We start from the raw sequence: 20392 nt of genomic DNA, 5'->3' as shown, positions 1-20392 counted from the left end.
CAAAGTAGTAAAGAGCACTCAGTGGAAGCTAAATATTGATTAAAACCATCACACTAAAATGACAAAGCAATTACACCCAACGGCTTTTCAAATTTTCCTGAATGTAACCAAAAAGTTTTTCCATCTATTAGTCCTTGATTTAGGCCGTTTGAATCTCATCTGGTATATGAGCTCAAATTCACCGTGAAGCCGGTGATGAGGGGAATGAAAAATGTCCTTTGCCTTTTGTGTGTCTCTCTTTAAAAGTACCGGTGTTGCATCAAGTGATTTGGTACCAGTAGTTTTCCTTGCCACTTTTGCTATTATTTTAGACCAGATGCATTTGAATGTATAATTTTGAATGTGTGAGTGTCAGACAATCCAGAGCAAAATTATACGCGTGCACACAGTTCTTGTTCTGCAAAAATGTTGTGGTGCTGCATGTTGCACAATCATTTCATCCTCGAACAAAAGTTGTTAAAATAAAAATTTTTTAAGGTAAAATCTATGTTAATCTCTGTCTGTGTATGTAAACTGTAGCTAAGTAAAACTATCTGAAAATTATCCAATATGCTGAGGTGGATAAAAAGTTTGTATGGACTTTGTTCTAATTAATTCCCTCATTGTTGAAAGAGGAACAATAGGGACATATTTATTAATATGCTGTTTCTGTGAAGGGGAACCAAGTGTCCCAGAGTTCACTGCTTCTCTGCTCTAACTTTAAAAAAAAAATTATTAATAGCTTAATCCAAAATAGTTTTGGTGTTGGGATATAACTTTATTTACATTTGTATGTGAATTACATCCTCATTTCACTTCTCATTGTTTCCTTTTTATACTAACACCTGCTCATAAACACCTTATGAACAGCATGCAAAAATGACGCATTTAAAGCGGTGTTATTCTTATTTTTATCATTTGTCAAAAAGTGATTCCTGCTAGTGACTTGTTAAGTGAATGTTTTGCAACTTCACAAAATTGTACATATTTTCATCTTATTATGCAGTGGTAACAAAAAGTTAGCAATATTTGGCTTTCAGGTGAAATTTTAGGAGAACCATAAAATGAACCCTTTACAAGTGAACTTAATGTGACTTTCTCTACACATGTCCAACTGTTCAGGCACAGGCTTGTCTTGCATAGACCAGGGAGTATGTATGTTGGGACTAGGGTCCAGTGGGCCTGAGCTCTGTTCTCCGATAAACGTCAATTCCCTTTGAGCAGAAATGATGGCTGGTTAAGCAGAGCGCTATGCATCAGCCATTGTTGTCACCAGGCAAGTCCATGTTGGTGTTACTGGGTGGGAGGGTGTGTCTGGTCAATACAGGGCTGTGATGAATTTTCTGAATTGTTATAAATGTCATCATATGGGGTTCCATCCCAAGTACAAACCGTATTTGATCAGCCAGTGATTGCAGAAATATTTTTTTTGTTGTTGCTTGTATCAGGGTGTTGTCACAATGTGTTGTGTTATTATTTGCAGAGTTCCTCTTTTAACATGATTTAAGGTTATCTGAAAAGGTTATCTGAAAAGTTTCCCAGTGAGACATACAGAATTGCACCTTGAATAAAAACAGCATTTTGTAATTCAATCCAGCAGTGGGTCTTGCATGAATGCTGCCCTGGGAAAGTCCTGTCTTCTGTAACCTAATCGTAACACATAACAGAACACACACAAATTCTCCACATTAACTTTATTCTGTTACAAAAAAAAATAAAAAAAATAATCAAACCAATCGGACAGATTAAGAACTAAACAATGTTGAGCTACATGATTTTATAGATGATCCAACTATTTTTTTTTATATATTTGTAATTTTAGGGAAGTAATAATCAAATGTGGTCCAAAAATAACAGAAAAACAAAACAAACTAAAAAAAAAATAAAAAATTAAGGTAGCTCTTTAGTTCAGTTAGGCATGGGGAAAGGTTGCAACAGCAATGCACTTCATTATGGTCAAATCTACAGTTTTATTTGTTAATATTAGAGATTCAGTCTTGATCATTCCAGATTTACATAGATCATAACTTAGCAACAGCTCATGCAAATCATCCCACTAACCGATTATAGATAACAACAATGGTATTTACACATTTAACTTCTTATGTAAAAGTAAATTCAAATATTGAAAATATCCTCATATTTTTGCCATTTTTTGAGGTGTTGCTTATAAACCCATTATATCCTCAACAAGATCATACTTGGATGCAACAAAAGGTGTCCCGTATGATAAAAAGCTAAACTTGCTGAGAAAGTGGTTAGTTTTTCACCACCTGAGCATAAGCATATAAACATGTATACTCAATGAAAAAAAGAAAGAAAAGAAAATAAAACACACAGTCAGGGGCTTTTCTAAGACAATGAGTCATTGTTTCACACTTGTGGAGACAAACAATATCGGTTAGCACTTAGTCACAAGAAAAAGATAAACATTTCTTGATAGATTTAAACATTTTGCTTGTGACGAATGATTGTGCTGTATGTAACATCCTCATCTTTTCCTTCGCTCTGTAAGTAGAAAATAATGGTCAGAGGGAAATCCTAAAATGTGAGACGTATTTTCAAACATACATGAAGCATAAACTAGTCGGACCTCAAAAATAGAAACAAGACATTTTTTTCATGTTAAAAGTTATTTTGCTCTTTTTTAAAAATGTTGCAGACTCATATTTTTCAGGTGGATATACAAATGAGAGTTTAACAGTATTTGACATTGTACACATATACACTATGATAAAGAATCATGTAGCTGATCAGGTTTTTAAAACAAGTGTTGCGTTCACGCGTCATCTCTGAATAATTACCCTTCTCGCACTCTGTTTCTTGACAGAAACAACAGAACTGTAGGTCACATCGGCATCACTTGCAGCCTGTGTTTCAAACAGAAATAACAGTTTTGGTTTATTTCCGCATTGAAAAATTTATTACAACAAACTGTAAAGATTCAAATACTTATTAGTACCAGCTTACCTGAGCTGCCTTGTTTTTCTTGAAAGAGACTTCTGCATATGTTAAATCCCCTTCATTCTGAAAATAGACAAATTTAGATATCATTAGACAAGATCAGCTTTACTTTATAGACCTCAAAAGGTGCATACGTTTTTAGTGTAAGCAGACAATACAAAGCACTTCTCTGTCTGACAAATTATCCACAGAAATCAATGCCTTTGATAAAAAAAAAACAAAAAAAAAAAACAGAGATAATAAATCATTAACACCTGGACACCTTATCCAAGTCATTTAATTTTACATACTACTTACTTTTGAGGCTGTTGAATCCTTAATTTTGACACGTTCTGTGAAACATTTAATTGGGGTTAGTTATTCCTTTTTTACACGCTTTAACGATCTGAATTCATTCATTGTAAACCAAATGGCGGCAGATGTCCGGTCAGACTTACTGGTTCCTTTAAGCACAAGCAGGATTGATAAGGCAACAATGACAATGAAGATCAGCACACTCAGAGGGATGGCGAGGATCATCAGAGAAGAAAAAGGTCTGAAACACACATTATTATTCGAATTCCGGATCAGTAGATAATGATAATATCTTAAACTAAGACGATTTTGAAAGGACAGTTTTTGAGCGAGCAACTAATAATCACTGTGCTCAAAAGTGTAGCATTGAAGGTGTGCTGACCTGTCTCCTCTATGAACTGTTGTTGCTTTTTCTCTTGCTTCTGTGACAGTAGTTGTTGCAGCTACAGTAGTTGTTGTAGCTACTGTTGTAGTTGTTGCAACTACAGTACAAACGAGAATATCATGTCATGAATATTTTATATCAGTAACGGGAAACTTATTAACCCTGGTCCGTGTTGGGATGTTACTGCAATCTATATTAGACTGAAATTCTGCCACATCATCAATGCAAAACAATAAGAATAATTATATTATCAACAGCAAATAGTGAATTTAGATGCTATTTTTTTCATTGTAGCGAAACAATGAATCATCTTTTATCAACAATAATTAACGCCTATTGCGATGTGAGCTGTTTACTGTCAGTCACTGAAAAAGTGCAGATGTATGTGTGAATATATCAAGAAAGCTACACCTATGACTTCTCCAATAAATAAAATGTGTGATAAAAAAAATATTTAAATTGACATCAACTGCTAAAGGAACAGCTGCTAGAGTTTGTGAACAGTATCCTTTTTATACATTAATTATGTAATTTTTAGAGCTACGATAGTGTGACATAACCAGCACACACAAGGTAAAGATTAACGACTGCCATCAGTTACTGGTATGATGAAACATGAGAACATAGGGAGCTGAAAATTAGCAGACACAAAATATTTAGCTGATATATTTGCCCATCTCTATTTAATTGCAGTCTGTATATCACTTACCAGTGGGTTTGACAGTCACAGTCAGGTGAACTGGCATCTGAAAATCTCCTTTGACACAGTAATACCAACCACTGCTCTCTTGCTTCAGTCCACTCATGGTTACATTGATTACATTGCTGATGGTCATGTTGATGGTTACTGCTGTTCCATCTATATTTCCAGACACAGTTGCCTTTGTCACACATGTGCTGCCCAGCTTACACCACCTTACTCCTCCAGAGTTTCTGTAGCTACAGTTTATGGTTATTTTGTCTCCAATATATCCAATCACATTCTGGTGTGCCAGCGAGAGGCTGGGTGTACCTTGATGAGAAACGAATAATAAGCAGCACATTATTTGACAGCATTTAAATTTTACAAAGTTATTTTTTGCTTTGACTAATAATATAATAGAATAAAAATTATGATTATGGGCCTTTTGGTTTTCTTTCATATCCTTATTTTATTCTTGTTTACAAATGTTTGAAATGTGCGTTCAGAAACACAGCTTACCTGTGGTGACTGACAGCTGAAAGTACTGCCTGTCATCAGCTCCGTTATTGATCTCCACACCACACCAGAAATGAGTGTCGTCAGCTGTTAACCGTTTTATGGTCATATTCAGGTTATTTTGAGTTTTGTCCTCAGAGATTGAATACTTTTCAATTTCCTGTGATGAGTCTGTTCTAACTGCAAATGAGCAGTAATTAAAAGAATATCCTTTACATAGATATTTCACATAATTTTTGTATTTTATGTCATAAGAACAGGGGATAGAGACTGAAGCTCCTGCCTTCACTGAGACTTTGCTGATTGTCTCCACACTTTCACTTCCTGGGGAGAAAAAGATACAGTGAAATATGTTTAGCATGTTATATCCCTCATATTTATGAAACATGACAAAAAACTAGTTGCTGAAGACAAAACTATTTTGGTAGAGCATTGAGACTGAAGCTGCAGTTTTCGCTGATAATGTGCTGTTAATGCTTTTAGGCTCCGCAGAAATTAAACAATTTCAATATTAGCAGGAACATGCTCCAGTGAAGGAGACGTAGTCATCTGTGGGCAGTTGTCAACTGACATGTGAATTCATAGATATCTCCAAAACACAAAAAGGAAAACGGACATCAATACGACCAGCTTTGGATTACAAAGATAATAAAATGTCTGCAAATTATAAACAAAGTGTAATTTGAAGCCACTGACCTGTTATGAGAGGTAGAATAAGAAGAAAGCTCAGAAAAACAGCCATATCGATGTGCGAACAGCTGCAGCAACTGGTTCAGTAACACTGACTCACTACTTCCCTGTTTTGATGTTTAAAATGTAAATTACATGTCAACCACGTCTTCAATATGGATATTTAAGCTACCCCCATTGTATGCTCTTGTTTAGTTTGTCAGCGTGACACAATGTGTCTGTTTTTAACATTTTCATTTCCTCTGTTTTTAAGCACAGAAAATTACAACAGAGTTGGAATTTTAGTTGAGGTGTCAAAAGAGTTTTATTTAAGCCTTTTCCCGTTACAAATCTGACATTGCGCTTTAAACTCATGTGAAGTGTTGAGACATGGGCGGTTCAAATTTAGATCTACAGACCAATATCCTAATGGGTTCTAAAAATGTAAACGTAGATTTCCGCCTGAAGAAGGATAAAAGCAAAGACAATGTGTGAAAACTCAAAGCTACAAAAATACAAGTTTAATTCAGTTTGCCTGTAAACCTGCAGTTTTGCAAAGGAGAAGTCAATGTTTAATTACATAAATACATGTGTTAGGCTGATGATTGACGAATTTAAAAAGTGTATTTCTGTTGTTGCACATTAAAATACCAAAGATAGAGAGACTTGATGAAAAAGCCTGTGCACTCTCTGGTCACTTTACTACATGCACCTGTTCATTTCCTTGTTTGCACAAATAGAAAATCATCCAGCCACATGGTGGCAACTAAATGTATGAGGGTATTCAGATGAAATAAAGACGAGTCACTGTAGTTAAAATTCAGCACCATAATTGGCAACAAATGTGACTTTTGTTTAGTTTTTTTTCCCGAAGGGTTTGGTCTGACTAGAAAATGTTCATCTGTTGCGATTTTATTACACAAGCATCATAGAAGGACCAGAAACAGAGAAAATATCCGGTGAGCAATGTCTGTATAAATGCTTTCTAAATGTCAGAGGTCAGAGGTAAATAAAAAGATCAATTAAATATTGTATGCAAACAACAGCGGCTCAAATGGTTGTTATGCTTTTTTTAAAATCCCAATTTGAAAAATGTGGAAACACTGACAGAGAATTTATATTGTGCAGAGGTGACCATTTGTAGTGGTGGTGTTTTTCCTTACAGGGTGATGGATCACATATTCATACAGGTCTGTAGGGTTTATTGCCATATTTTTTCTCAATACAACACACAAAGACACATAAGATAGTGACATAACAGACAGTAGAAAATATACATTTTACACAATTTCTGGATCATCTGGTGCTGTTGAAAGTATTTGGATTTGTTCTGCTTATTTTTTTGTCTCACATTTGTAATGAAACACATTTAAATATCAAACAAAGACAGCCAGAGTAAAGGCAAAATGCAGTTTTCAAATTTCAAGTAAGTTTTTGAAAGAAAAAAAGCTAACCAATCCAACATGGTTCTTTGTGAAAAAAATATTCCCCCTTGTGACATAACTGTGATCAAACACATTTTTCTTAAAGATGAATTAAATGTCACTAAGTACACCCTGATCTTATTTCTACCAGACTTCTGAAATAACACAATAACGAGCAACTGTTTGAGGATAAGCTAAACGAGCAACATTGAGCAACATTTTGCTGATCTAAAAAAAATGGAAAATGGGAAACAAAGCCATTCATTTTTATCAGTCTGGAAAAGGTTACAAAATTATTTCTGCAGCTTTGGGTCTCCAGCAAACCACATCGAGAGTCATCATCCACAAACACATAAAACACAGAACAGTAAAAGACATTTCCAGGGGCTGACCTAACAAAATCACCAAGAGTGCTGGGATGCTTTGCAATAGTTTTTATCATTCTAACTGAGGTGTTGCCATGATATCTTGCGTTTGAATATAATGTATTTTTATATAAGTTAGTCTTTTATTTTTGCAAAAAAAAAGAAAAAAAAAGTTATCCATGAAAATAGTTAGATTTATGCAGCCATTTACAGTAGAGCAGCTACTATTGAGCAATCTACTAAGCAAAAACAAAAATGTTTTCCATGTTTTATTTTTTCCCTAATATTTTCACGATAAATAATAAAGAAAAAATTGAGAACTGGAAAATAAAGACTTTGGTGCTTGCAGTTATCCCTGCACCAAGATACACAGCTCCGAAACAGTCATTTTTAGTCTTCAGAAGAACATGATACAGTCATACATTAATCCGTCTTTTTATTTATTTTTTGCTAAGATTAAATTAACACAACGCAAGGAATTGTATGTTCTTCTGTTCATAAGTCCAAAGACTGATGAGGCATTAAACATGCTTCCAACTGTAAGGAGAAAAAAAAAAAAATCTAAAACTGCAACAACTCATGAAAAATATTTCTACTGAATGTTTACATTTTTCCCATTAGGTTTACTTATTGGGCTTTATAATGTCTAATAATTTGATTCCAAATTAATTCTAAATAATTCCACCATCACAATTCATGCAATTCACTGAACTTTGTACAAACAATACAACAAAGTTATATTTGAATAGAAAAACGCAGCAACAACAAAAAATATCATGCACATATTTCACATAATTTCCCTGTGCTTATCTAGGCTTCAGGCAAGTCTTTGACAGCATGTTTGATGATGAAAACATTGACGGAAGATACACGAGTAAAAAATAAATTTGCATTCAGAAGATCTCTCCATGCACAAAGATAAAAGTTCACGAACTCTTCATCTTATAAGAAATAAAGAGAACAAAGCAGAGCATGCTAAATATTTTGGTTATGGTAAACTACTGTGCTGAATGTAACATCTTCCTCGTTTGCTTCATTCTGTTAAAAGAGAAGTAAACATGGTGGTTAGCTAGGAAAAGAGATTTAAGTTCCCCAAATGTAAGAGGTGTTTAGAGGAACAAATATAAATATCTATTTTTTTATCATTATATTTAGTTTTCCAGTGTATCTCACAGTTTGTGCATACGGTAAGGAATGACTGACACCCAGTTTGTGTGAAATAATGTGACAATATGATGAAATTGACTTTTTTCTAGTTTTGCCAAGGGTCACATCACAGTGACCAATCCACGTCGGAAAAAAAACAACATTGAACATTAAACACTAGTTTTGTTCAGTTGCATTCTCACAGGTCAGATTAAAACATGGGCTAGAGCAAATATATAGTTTTGTTATGACAGGTTTACCTGTGGTGTGCTTTTTGTTTTGAAACCAACAGCAGTGTAAACTATTTTCCATTCATTCTGGAAAAAAAAACCAAGAAGTAACAGAGGTATTAACGGAATGTAACAGAAATTATGGAGACAATTTGAGGCTGCAATTTAATAAATGATCAAAGAAATACCTTTCCCTAATCTAAAAGGTTATAATATTTAGTATCACTTACTGATTTGTGGTCAGTTGAATCCTCTTTGATGTTCTCCAAGTAGGAAAAAAAAAGTGTGGTAACTTATTTACTGTGAAAACATTCAATAATACTGGATAAAGCAACGAATAACTGAAACACAACGCGGTGCCAAACCGTCACAGCAAAGTGAAAAAAGAGAACAAGACTTACTGCATCTTTGTATAAACCACATGAGCAGGGCCACCAGAACAGCCAAGCTCAGCATACCCAAAGTGATGATGTGGACTTTTGGGTCAACGTATCTAAAACACATATTTTAAACAGGAAGAGTAGATTCAACTTTACAAAATGATACTTTTTCCACAGTTACGGTATGCATCTATAATATAAAGTATAGAAAATGGCAGCATACTGAAATCGTTTAGCTTTTACTTATTGTTGACAAATATTGTAGAATACCGCCGATTTGGGATTTCTCCAAGTCCTGGATCAGTGGGTCGTGTAGCAGCAGGATTTCCTGTGACCTCAATCGCTTCTGTTGTCGCTTGTAAACCTATAATTTAAAACAAACAATATATAATTGGTTGAATTATACAGTAATCCATCCCCAACTCTGTTTACCCTTCAAACTATTTAAATATGCGATTTTTACAGATGTGCCGGTCACAATGTTTTTGTCCTCGGTATTGATCAGTGGTTAAGATCAAACATTATTGATAAAGAGATGCATTTTAATACATTTTATTTTCCAGAACAGATTAGTACACAACATACTACTTGGAAAATAATATTTGACACCACTATCTCGAGAGCACAGTAGTGAGAAAAGAGGTCAGCATTTATAAGATCATTTTATGTTCTGCAGAAACAGTAATGATGATATAGAGGTGAAGTTGAACCTTTTTGTCCTGCTCGGGTAGAGATGTGTCAGCTATATAAGGTCATGAAAAGACGGTGTACTTTGGCTCCAGTCATGCTGGAAGGCGATTAAAACCTATACGCTGGCCCTCAGTAAGAATTTGGTAATCTAAAATGATAAATTTAGCCATCTTTTTTGCTTCATCAATGCTTCTTGAAAAGTGACCCCCTCTCTTTAGATTTTCTCAACTTGCATTGCTTCACCTTACTTCCTTTTAAAGTTTGTTGGGTAAACGACGTACTGCAATCATCTTTAACCACTGCCTTGGGAAACACCCAAACTGCAACTGGTCACTGAAACACTTTCTCTTTTCTGCTTGAAAATAGTTCTAAACTACAGAAATGTGGAGCGTCCAGTCAAGATATTTTACACCAAATGCCTCATTAGGTATGTTGTTTCATGGAGTAGTAGTTTTTTTTTTTTTTTAAATCATAGTATTTGTGTGAGTTACAGAGATAACTCACCATGCCATCACATTTAAATGTGTAAGCTACACCCTCAGCAGAGGATAAGAATAGCCCAAAGAACACAAAGCATCTTTAAGATGCTTTTCTTTTGATGAGTGACCGTCAGGAAAGAACGGTGACTGGGACAATGACAAGAGGTCCTCCAATATTGTGATGACCCAAAATGCAAGGGAAAAAGGAAGTAGCCAATGGTCATGTCATACCAAAGTCAAACTCAGATCTGCGGAATATATGAGAAGGTTGCTCATCATGTGAGTTACCAAAAGAAGACTAAGAAACCTAAAGGAATTGGAGAGTTTCTCTAACAAGGGAACCAAAATCCCTTTTGTGATATGTCCAAACATGGGGACCAGCTACAAGAAGCATAGTAACGGACTTATTAGTTTTTAGTCATGCAAGAAAAAAATTTGTGATTTTGTTTTCTGGAACTTGGGTTTTGTTTTTAATTCAAAACTTAGAGGCTATTCGGACCAATGTTTGGTCACTTTGAGAAACTTAGAAGTTCAGCAGAGGATCAAACAAGTATTTCCTCATCTGTACATGGAGAATCTATAAATCACTTACCAGTGGGTTTGACAGTCACAGTCAGGTGAACTGGTCTCTGATAATCTCCTGTGTCACAGTAATACCAACCACTGCTCTCTGGCTTCAGTCCACTCATAGTTACATTGCTGATGGTCATGTTGATGATTACTGCTGTTCCATCTATATTTCCAGACACAGTTGCCTTTGTCACACATGTGCTGCCCAGCTTACACCACCTTACTCCTCCAGAGTTTCTGTAGTTACAGTTTATGGTTATTTTATCTCCAATATATCCAATCACATTCTGGTGTGCCAGCGAGAGGCTGGGTGTACCTTGATGAGAAACGAATAATAAGCAGCACATTATTTGACAGCCTTTAAATTTTACAAAGTTATTTTTTGCTTTGACTAATAATATAATAGAATAAAAATTATGATTATGGGCCTTTTGGTTTTCTTTCATATCCTTATTTTATTCTTGTTTACAAATGTTTGAAATGTGCGTTCAGAAACACAGCTTACCTGTGGTGACTGACAGCTGAAAGTACTGCCTGTCATCAGCTCCGTTATTGATCTCCACACCACACCAGAAATGAGTGTCGTCAGCTGTTAACCGTTTTATGGTCATATTCAGGTTATTTTGAGTTTTGTCCTCAGAGATTGAATACTTTTCAATTCCCTGCGATGAGTCTGTTCTAACTGCAAATGAGCAGTAATTAAAATAATATCCTTTACATAAAAATTTCACATGATTTTTGTGTTTTACGTCATAAGAACAGGGGATAGAGACTGAAGTTCCTGTCTTCCCTGAGACCTTACTGATTATCTTCACACCTCCTTTTCCTAGGGAGAAAAAGACACAATGAAAGAGCATGTTTCGAATTTCATATTGCTCATATTTTTTAAGCATATGAAAAAACACCTAGTTTCTTAAGGCAAATGATAGTGGATTGCGGCTAAAGCTGCAATCTGCAATGCTCCTTTACTGATTGTGTTTATCCTTTGAGACTCTGCAGAAAAAAAGACTATTAAAAGATCTACAGCAACATGTTTCTGTGAAGGAGACACAGTGATCTGTGAAAATAGTTAACTGACATGTCAATTTATAGACATCTTTAAAGTATAAAAAGTAAAAGTCTACAAATTTATTCTGAATGAAAACTGAATAAATTCAGTTTTGGATTACAAAGATGATAAAATGTCTGCATATGAAAAGCAAAGTGTAATGTGAAGGCACTGACCTGTTATCAGGGTTAGAATAAGAAGAAAACTCTGAGAAACAGCCATATTGATGTGAAAACAGCAGCAACATCAACTAGCTCAGCAACACTGACTTCCTACTTCCTTGCTTTTATGGGTTTTTTTTTTATAATTTCATTTGCATGTTAATTACCACATCTTTTATATGGTTATTTAATCTATTCTCAGTTTAAACTCTTGTTCAGCTTGGCAATCGTTAATATTCTTTAACTTGCATTTGTTTTTTCACATTTTTTTCCCCCTCTGTTTTTGAGCACAAAAAGCTTATTTTATAACAGAACATTACAACAAAGTGGGGATTTTATTTGTGGTGTCAGAAGAGATTTTAAAGAAGGCTTTTCCTGATAGAGACATAACATTGTATTTTAAAACTCATGTGAAGTGTTCAGACATGAGTGGTTCAAATTGAGCTCCATTTAATAAAATCCCAATAAGTTCTAAAAACTTATTTGCCCAAAAATGGGCAAATAAATGCTAAATGCTAAACATTAAATGCTAAACAGATTACTTCTCACAGCTAGAAGTTTATTTTAGAATTACCTTATTTTGTTTTACCCAAAGACTAAACCTGCCATTTCCACGCCAGGCGTTAATAAAAGTATATATTTTAGTCACCAGGTGGCAGTGTAGACCAACTAAACAAAAACTAGTGTATCCATCAGGCTAACATGTAATATTATGAACTATAAAAGTTGTCCTACAGAGTGAAGAGTGAAGCTACGGGTTCCATGTGGCAAAATTCTTGTATTTGAAACTGGTAAAGCAAAGAGACGTTCCGGTAATTAAAATGTTCCTACATTGTTTGGAAGAAAAAAAAAAACTTATTTCGGGAATAGACGATACAAGATAATCCATCGTCTGCATACTTGTCCTTGTCTTAGAGGCCAACAACCTTGCACCCACACCCTTTACTAAGGGCAATTTGGAGGAAATAATTTATATGTCGTGTTTTTTTTTTTAATGACAGTGAGAGGAAGCCATATAGTACACTGAGAGAACCAATAGTTTATTTATTTATTCATTCATTTAGCTTACCGTTTTTCTTAATTTAACGTATTTTCAGTCCAGTTGGTCAACATGACGGCTCTGTCGCCTCTTGATGACGCCATTAGGTAGCTGCAATTTTCTGCACGAAATACAAAGCGACAACACCTTTTATTTGGGCGCCTTGTTTAGTTTCAGTTCACATGAAGCTCCTCGTAGATCCGTGATCTGCCCTCCTCAGTCAGCAGACTCTCCCGTCTTTGTTTTCAGGTGGCGAACTCTCCCGGTTCTGGATGGACTACGGGAAAGAGAGAGTGGTGGCGTTAGTCGACATGGACTGTTTTTACGTCCAGGTGGAGCAGCGGCTGAATCCAGCTCTGAAAAACACCCCTTGCGTGGTGGCTCAGTACAAGACGTGGAAAGGAGGCGGGTGAGTTTCTGACACACAGAAGCAGTTGAGGTGATCAACGCAATTGTTGCTTATCCAAAACGGAAGTCATCATCACATCTGTTAGCTAATTGGGGCTGTCATTTACTCAGAGAACAGAGGAGTAAATACCCAACAGAACGCACCAAAGTAAATTACTCTACATCAGGGGTGCCCAAAGTCGGTCCCCGAGGGCCGGGGTCCTGCATATTTTAGTTCTCTCCCTGGTTTAGCGCACCTGGATCAAACGATGGCTCGTTAGAAGCCCTAAGAGGAACATTAACAACCTGAAAAGGTTGTGACTACCACCAGGGAGAGAACTAAAACGTGCAGGATGCCGGTGTTATGCCCAGAAACGCATGCCTGCCCAAAATTGCATCCCCTGTCGCGGGAGCGCGCATCGCTTTAAGCTCTCGCATATTGACGAGAAAACGGACTGAAATATGACCGAAGAGGACATTTTAAAGATTTTTTTGTTTTGTTTAATTATATACACATGCAATCAGCTTCATAAAGGTACCGTAATGTATACATTATAAGATCACAGAAAAAAAATGTCAACAGAGCCAGACAACTGGGACAGAGGAAAAGAAAATGAAACGATAAAAAGAAAAAAGAATAAAGACGAAAATGAAAAATAAAAAAAAACACACACACACACAACAGGGCAGGACATTATAGTATGAAACGTTTCAAAAAAATTGGACAACTTAAATGCATGTTTTGACTTTACAAGACATAAAGATTTATAGAACAAGTTTAAATCGTTCATCCACTGTCTAAAGTTAGGAATAGTTTTAGAGAAGCGACATTTGTGTATATGAAATATAGCTAACAATAAAACATTATTTATTCCATAGTCAATGAAGTGATCATTGATGAAGATATCAAATTTAACATCTTGTATGGCTATATCTGTTAATTGTATGGCTGAGAATAAACTGCTGAAGATCTTGCCAAAAAGACTGAACCACTTCACACGTGAAAAACAGGTGATTTAAATCTTCAGTAACTTTTTCACAGAATCCACACTTGTCCACATTCATTTTAAACCTGTCTCAGGAAGTTGTTAGTTGGATAGGTTTTGTTTAAAATTTTATTTTAATTAATTAATTTTAATTAATTAATTTTATGGGTAAATAAAGGGATATATGAGAAATTGATTAATGAAACTGGGAAATAGAAAATCGGGTTAATGGAAAAAGGAAATTGAAAAATGGTTAAATTAAAAAGTAGATTAACAAAAAATGGGTAAATAGATAAAGGGATAAATGATAAATGGACAAATAAAAAACAGATAAATGAAAAAAGGGGAAGAGAAAATTGATAATCTGAAAAATTGGGTTAATGAAAAAGGGAAATTGAAAAGTGGTTAAATGAAAAATAGATTAATAAAAATGGATAAAGAGATAAATGAAAAGGGGAAATTGATAATATGAAGAATAAATAAATGAAAAACTTGGGTTAAAAAAAGCTAAATTATTTAACAAATTATTTATTTTACTCATTTTCTTCATTTATTGATTTATTTTACCCATTTATTTATTTAATTTGGGCTGAAATGGCTCTCCATAACTCTGTTTCCTTATGTAGCAATAATGAACTCCAATGTGGAGTTTGTAGAATCCTTCTTACCCACTATAGCACAAAGGGTTGTGTTTGGATTAGATTAGGAAGAACTTCCTTCATTTAATCTGGTCATCCACTCATTTATAGTTTAGACCTTCGATCCATCAAAAGGCAATAATGTGGATGAACTTCTGTGACATTAGTTTCAACATGTCTTACTGAGTTGCACTGACCATTGAAACTGGTGTCTCTGTGTTGGAAACTTTCCCACAAATAAATTACTTGATTTAAAATCTCATATTTAACAATCTACTGTTGAAGGGGATCTTGAGTGACATGTCATTATCTGTTAGTATCATAGCTGTGAGCTATGAGGCGAGGGCCCACGGTGTCACCAGGAACATGTGGGTGGATGATGCAAAAAAGCTGTGCCCAGATCTCCAGGTGGCCAGAGTGCGCGAGTCTCATGGGAAGGCAGATCTAACTCAGTAAGTGCTGTTCGTTTACTCGGCAAAACGTCCCCATTGTGGTGCTTGTGCTGCTTGACCTCTGTTTGTAGTTACAGAGAGGCGAGTGTGGAAGTGATTGAGGTGATGTCTCGTTTTGCTGTGATTGAGAGGGCCAGCATCGATGAGGCCTACATGGATCTGACGGCAGCCGTCCAGCAGCGGTGCAAAGCCATAGCCGATCAACAGATCGGCCAACGGCTTCTCAGGACTACTCACATTCAAGGCTATCCATTTGCGCATGACGAGTCCAGCCAAGTTGATGATTCAGCTTTGGATAAAGGTAGACTTACTCAGTCTTTATACTGTAATAAGTCAGCATTAGGAGGCTAATATTGAAAGCAGCAAGTCTTAAATTCCTAAAACCCCAACAAACGTTATGTCTGTTAACTTTTTTTTTTTTTTTTTCATTTTATTCTTAGAACAGAGAAGATCCAGAGGAGTCCAGCAGTGGTTGGCGTCCTTATCTGTCCCAACCGAGGGAGAGCAGAACTCTGCAGAGCTGCAGCTAACTGTCGGTGCACTCATTGTTGAAGAAATGAGAGCAGCCGTAGAGAAGCACACAGGCTTCCGCTGCTCAGCCGGGATCTCTCACAACAAGGTGGGATAAAACTTCACATCATTCTGATGTGAGACCAGCGACTGTTGTTGCTGACCTCATATTTAACTCTCTACTGTTGAAGGTGCTGGCTAAGCTGGCCTGCGGTCTGAACAAACCTAACAGACAAACTGTCTTACCTCTGGACTCTGTGACTGAGCTGTTTAGCACTCTGCCAGTTGGCAAGATGTGAGTTTAATTGTCACTGTCCCGCAAAACTTTCACTGATGTTCCGATGCAGAAGTGCAACAGATGACTAATAGGACTATTCGCTCTTATTGTGCTATGCAGTCGTAACCTCGGGGGCAAGATGGGCACGTCAATAACAACAACTCTGGGGGTTGAGAACATGGGAGATCTCACTCGGTTCTCTCAGGCACAGCTGGGGCAGCACTTTGGAGAAAAAACAGGGTAAGGAAACACAGTGCCACAAAATGACTGTTCACAAAAAACAGCTTACAGAGTCGATATTTTTTTAATATCCCTAACTTACCATCCTCTTTTTGTACAATAATACTAACAAAAATTCAGTTAATCTTAATTTTGCACTAGAAGTGCACATATAATTCTTTGACGTAGTTTGATTTCCTTTACTGCATCATATTGTTATAATGTAATAATATCTCTGCTCTGCAGCCAGTGGCTGTATGACTTGTGTCGGGGGATTGAATTTGAAGCTGTGAAACCCAGGCAGCTTCCCAAATCCATTGGCTGTAGTAAGAACTTCCCTGGGAAAACATCACTGGCCACAAAACAGCAGGTACAGACCACCAGTTGCAGAAGCATACATGAGTTATTTCTACATCCAATGTCTATTTATTATCTGAAATGTTTTTCTCTGCAGGTCTTTTATTTGTTCATGCTTTCTCAATGTATGATCATGCTAAATCCAAACCTCTGTGCAGGTGCAGTACTGGCTTCATCAACTGGCCCTTGAGCTGGAGGAGAGGTTGACCAAAGACAGAGAAGCGGTGAGAAAAAACCCGCTATCGTTTATGTTTTGTTTTGCATTGAAATTGTGATGTTTTACCCATTTCTATTCCATATCCGCCTGCTCATTTCACATCAGTGTTTTCTCACCATCATACAGAACGGTCGAGTGGCAAAGTTGTTGACGGTCGGAGTGCGTCAGCTTGGTGACAAGAGGCAGAGCAGCTTCTCTCGATGCTGCGCCTTGGTGCGCTACGAGGCGACCAAAATATCCAGTGACAGCTTTGCCATTATCAAGAGTCTCAACACAGCAGGAAACCAGCAAGCCGCATGGTAATTAAAGAGCAGTGGTGCTGCGAGGTATTTATAGTGCCACTTTGAATAAATGCTCTGTGATTTAGACCTTCTGTCTTCCATGTCTCCAGGACTCCCCCTCTGACCTTGCTGCACCTCTCAGCCAGCAAATTCAGCGACGTGCCGACCACAGGGGGGATCGCTGGCTTTCTATCCAATGATCCCACTTCGACTCAGAGTTCCTTCTCTGCGACTCAGACACAGTCAGACCTAAAAACTGTGTCTCCATGCAGCCAACCTGGAACTATACAGTCCTTCTTTCAAAAAGCATCTGGGAAACAAAAACAAATCAGAAAGCATAAAGAGGAGGAAGATGAGTGTGGAAGCTCAAAAGAAATCTCTTCATCTGTCATCTTAGATGAACAATTTTCCACTGATGGGTGTTCTAGCACCAAAATCATCTCAGAAAGCCCCCGCTCTGGCATCTCCTCTTTCTTTCAAAAGAAAAGCCTTGAAGGAAGCTTTGGGCCTTCAGCCCTACCGATCCCCACGTCTGAATCTGAACCTGAAATCATAGATGGAGATCACTGTGAAGATTCTGACGCCGTTGCCGAGCACGAACCCGATCAGCCACGATTTAAAGATGCAAGGACGAAACCAGAGACGGAACCAGAAGACCGCCAACCTCCAAGCGTGCTTGTGGAAGACCTGATAACCTGCGAGCGCTGCGGTAAAGAAGTGCTGGTCTGGGAAATGCCTGAACACAACGACTTTCACTTTGCACTGGACCTCCAGACTTCCCTGTCTTCATCTGTTAATTCAGCAGCCAACACTTCCAGTTCCACCACTTCTTCTTCTTCCAGTGCTTCTCCGGTTCCTCTGAGAGCAGGAGGCACAACGCAGTCAACCCGGGGCAAAACAAAAACAAGAGGCCCGTCAGGCCCTGCTCCAAAAAGACAGAGATCCCAAGGAGGAAGTATGGGTACCTTGGATTCATTTTTCAAAAAGAACTGATTACATAAATGTATCTGACTACAGTAAAAACAGTAATCTGGTTTTTATTCTTATCAAAAAGCAACCTAGCAAAACAATTTAAAAAAAAATTTTCATTCAAAGCAATCACTGCAGAGTAAAGAAATTATTTATTCTGAACCAGGTTTTTGTTTTATTACAGTTCTTTCATAAACTTATTTTCTAAACTTGTAACAATTAAAGGTGTTTAATACATCAAAGTAGTACATTGGATTCTGTTGCAATACTGTCACAAAAAAAAATTAAAGCAGGAAACTGTTTAACTTGAACATTTCTTAAATTTGTAAAGCAATTAAAATTGAAACGCAAATGAAACTGCTGGTAAGGTACTCAGACAGTAAATAAGCCAGAGTGCAAGCCAATCTAATCAGGCCTGTACAGAGGCCTAGTTATTGGTGATAAGAGCTGCAAATGCAACCTGCTGTTATGACCTGCTTTTACCCACAACATTCACTGGAGCAGCACTTAACCTCTCATCTGTAACATTTTTATTGGAGGTTATAGTCCCTTTAAAGCTAAGTATAATTGTAAAAAAATGTAAGCTAAATGTAAACTAGATATTTTTTTAATGGAATGTACAACTGAAATCTTTTTAAAAGGAAATATTTCCTAAACATTTAGCAGCCCAGACAGCAATGATTATAAGCTAAACACGCACTGCAGGGCGAGTAAACACCGTGAAGAGGCCCACTAAGACCTGGAGGATTCAATATGAACAGACCTTCTGGAAAGATAAAAAGGCATTTCTATAATTCATATAGATCTGAATGACTCTACCTATAATGTAGAATTATAAAACCGTTAAGCTTCTAGAAAAAGAGGAAATGCACAACAAAAACCCGAGTCATCCTTCTAACATGTTCTTTAGTTGTAATATTTTTCTCTAGTTAGTCCACAAACATTTATGCCTTAAAAAAAATCCTGCATTTTGTTAATTATAATCACAATATTGTAATTTTTGAGAATGTTATGTGATAGACCAACTGAGTGGTGTATAATTGTGAAGGGAAAAGAACATTGACATAAATATTTGTATTCAAGCTTCTTTGAATCTTGAATACTTTTCATGCCCATCCCCATGTCCCAGCATCTCTGACCAGTTTCCCCATCCCTGCCATACCATACCATACCATACCAACTTTATTTATAAAGCACTTTAAAACAACCACAGCTGATACAAAGTGCTGTACATTAAAACACAAGAAAAGCGTTCCCACAACACTACTACCAACATGTTTCACCGTGGGAACGGATTTGCTTTACATTTATTCTGAAAACCACATATTGTTTCACTTTTACTTTGTAAATATATGCAACTCAATTAATTCCATTACATAAAACCCCAAAATAACATTAAAATTTACGTCTAGTGTAAAAAAGGGAAAATTATCAAGTGGTGAGATTTTTGCACTCACTCAAAGTACATCTCCTGAGGAAACGTATCATAGTTACCTGCAATTCACATTTCCAATAACTCATAGATTTATAATAGACATAAACAAAACTTACGGTGTATGATGACAACTGAACAGGAGAAAATTTTTGTTTTAATTAAAGAAAAACACACATTCAAGAGGTAATATAGGTTTTATTTATGTACACAGAACAAATTGGATCTGTACATAAAAATTGCATTTCACCCATATAATTAATTATCAAAATATTTTTAACTCCATTAAAAAAAAAAACAGATCTTGTATTTGATTTTAAAAGAGGGAAAAAAAATGTGCCGTGTTAGAAAGTATTAAACGGTAAAATCTCAAACTTTTTAGAAATCTAAAATATCCAACTGTAATGCATTAAAACAAACTCTAACCTGAACTCTTTATTAAATGCTAGAAATAATTTGGTTGAACTTCATTATTACATTTTCTCGACTTTGCAGGTAAATTGTACGTTGACAATGCGGGTGCTACGGAACAAAAAACGCAAAAGTAGAAATATCAGAACCCGTTTGTAGCTGTAGCACCAACCAAAGCGCGTTTGTCCCTCAGCTGTAAAACTTTGGGATGTGATGGAAGGCTACTCTGGCAGTA

At 36.4% G+C, this 20392-nt stretch overlaps 3 protein-coding genes across 4 annotated transcripts; 1 reads left to right on the top strand and 2 right to left on the bottom strand.

Moving 5' to 3' along the window:
• Nucleotides 1-1667: 1667 nt before the first annotated feature.
• Nucleotides 1668-6604, bottom strand: LOC103476810 (uncharacterized). Of its 2 annotated transcripts, XM_008429415.2 has the most exons (9): nt 5517-6604; nt 4824-5144; nt 4332-4634; nt 3620-3719; nt 3381-3478; nt 3241-3275; nt 2950-3006; nt 2784-2849; nt 1668-2487 (listed from the first exon to the last, which is right to left on the bottom strand). In XM_008429415.2, the coding sequence occupies exons 1-9, from the start codon at nt 5560-5562 to the stop codon at nt 2425-2427; spliced, it is 1089 nt and encodes a 362-aa protein (XP_008427637.1). In that variant the 5' UTR covers nt 5563-6604; the 3' UTR covers nt 1668-2424. The 2 variants fall into 2 exon arrangements, with proteins under 2 accessions (XP_008427637.1, XP_008427636.1); XM_008429414.2 differs by having other exon boundaries at nt 4824-6604.
• Nucleotides 6605-6674: 70 nt separating this feature from the next.
• Nucleotides 6675-13129, bottom strand: LOC103476811 (uncharacterized). Its single transcript, XM_017309195.1, has 8 exons — nt 13052-13129; nt 11279-11599; nt 10796-11089; nt 9305-9398; nt 9056-9147; nt 8885-8954; nt 8685-8741; nt 6675-8316 (listed from the first exon to the last, which is right to left on the bottom strand). Exons 2-7 carry the CDS (start codon nt 11382-11384, stop codon nt 8726-8728), a joined length of 672 nt encoding a protein of 223 aa, XP_017164684.1. The 5' UTR covers nt 11385-11599; nt 13052-13129; the 3' UTR covers nt 6675-8316; nt 8685-8725.
• polh (polymerase (DNA directed), eta) lies at nt 13091-18625 on the top strand. Its single transcript, XM_008429416.2, has 10 exons — nt 13091-13430; nt 15350-15484; nt 15556-15785; nt 15925-16103; nt 16186-16289; nt 16392-16511; nt 16737-16860; nt 17006-17071; nt 17191-17363; nt 17456-18625. Exons 1-10 carry the CDS (start codon nt 13294-13296, stop codon nt 18336-18338), a joined length of 2151 nt encoding a protein of 716 aa, XP_008427638.2. The 5' UTR covers nt 13091-13293; the 3' UTR covers nt 18339-18625.
• Nucleotides 18626-20392: the final 1767 nt, after the last annotated feature.

This window comes from Poecilia reticulata, linkage group LG15 (assembly GCF_000633615.1).
Source record: "Poecilia reticulata strain Guanapo linkage group LG15, Guppy_female_1.0+MT, whole genome shotgun sequence".
Classification (NCBI taxonomy): domain Eukaryota; kingdom Metazoa; phylum Chordata; class Actinopteri; order Cyprinodontiformes; family Poeciliidae; genus Poecilia; species Poecilia reticulata.
The sequence above is the reverse complement of the archived record's forward strand: the minus strand, read 5'-3'. Positions and strand labels throughout refer to the sequence as shown.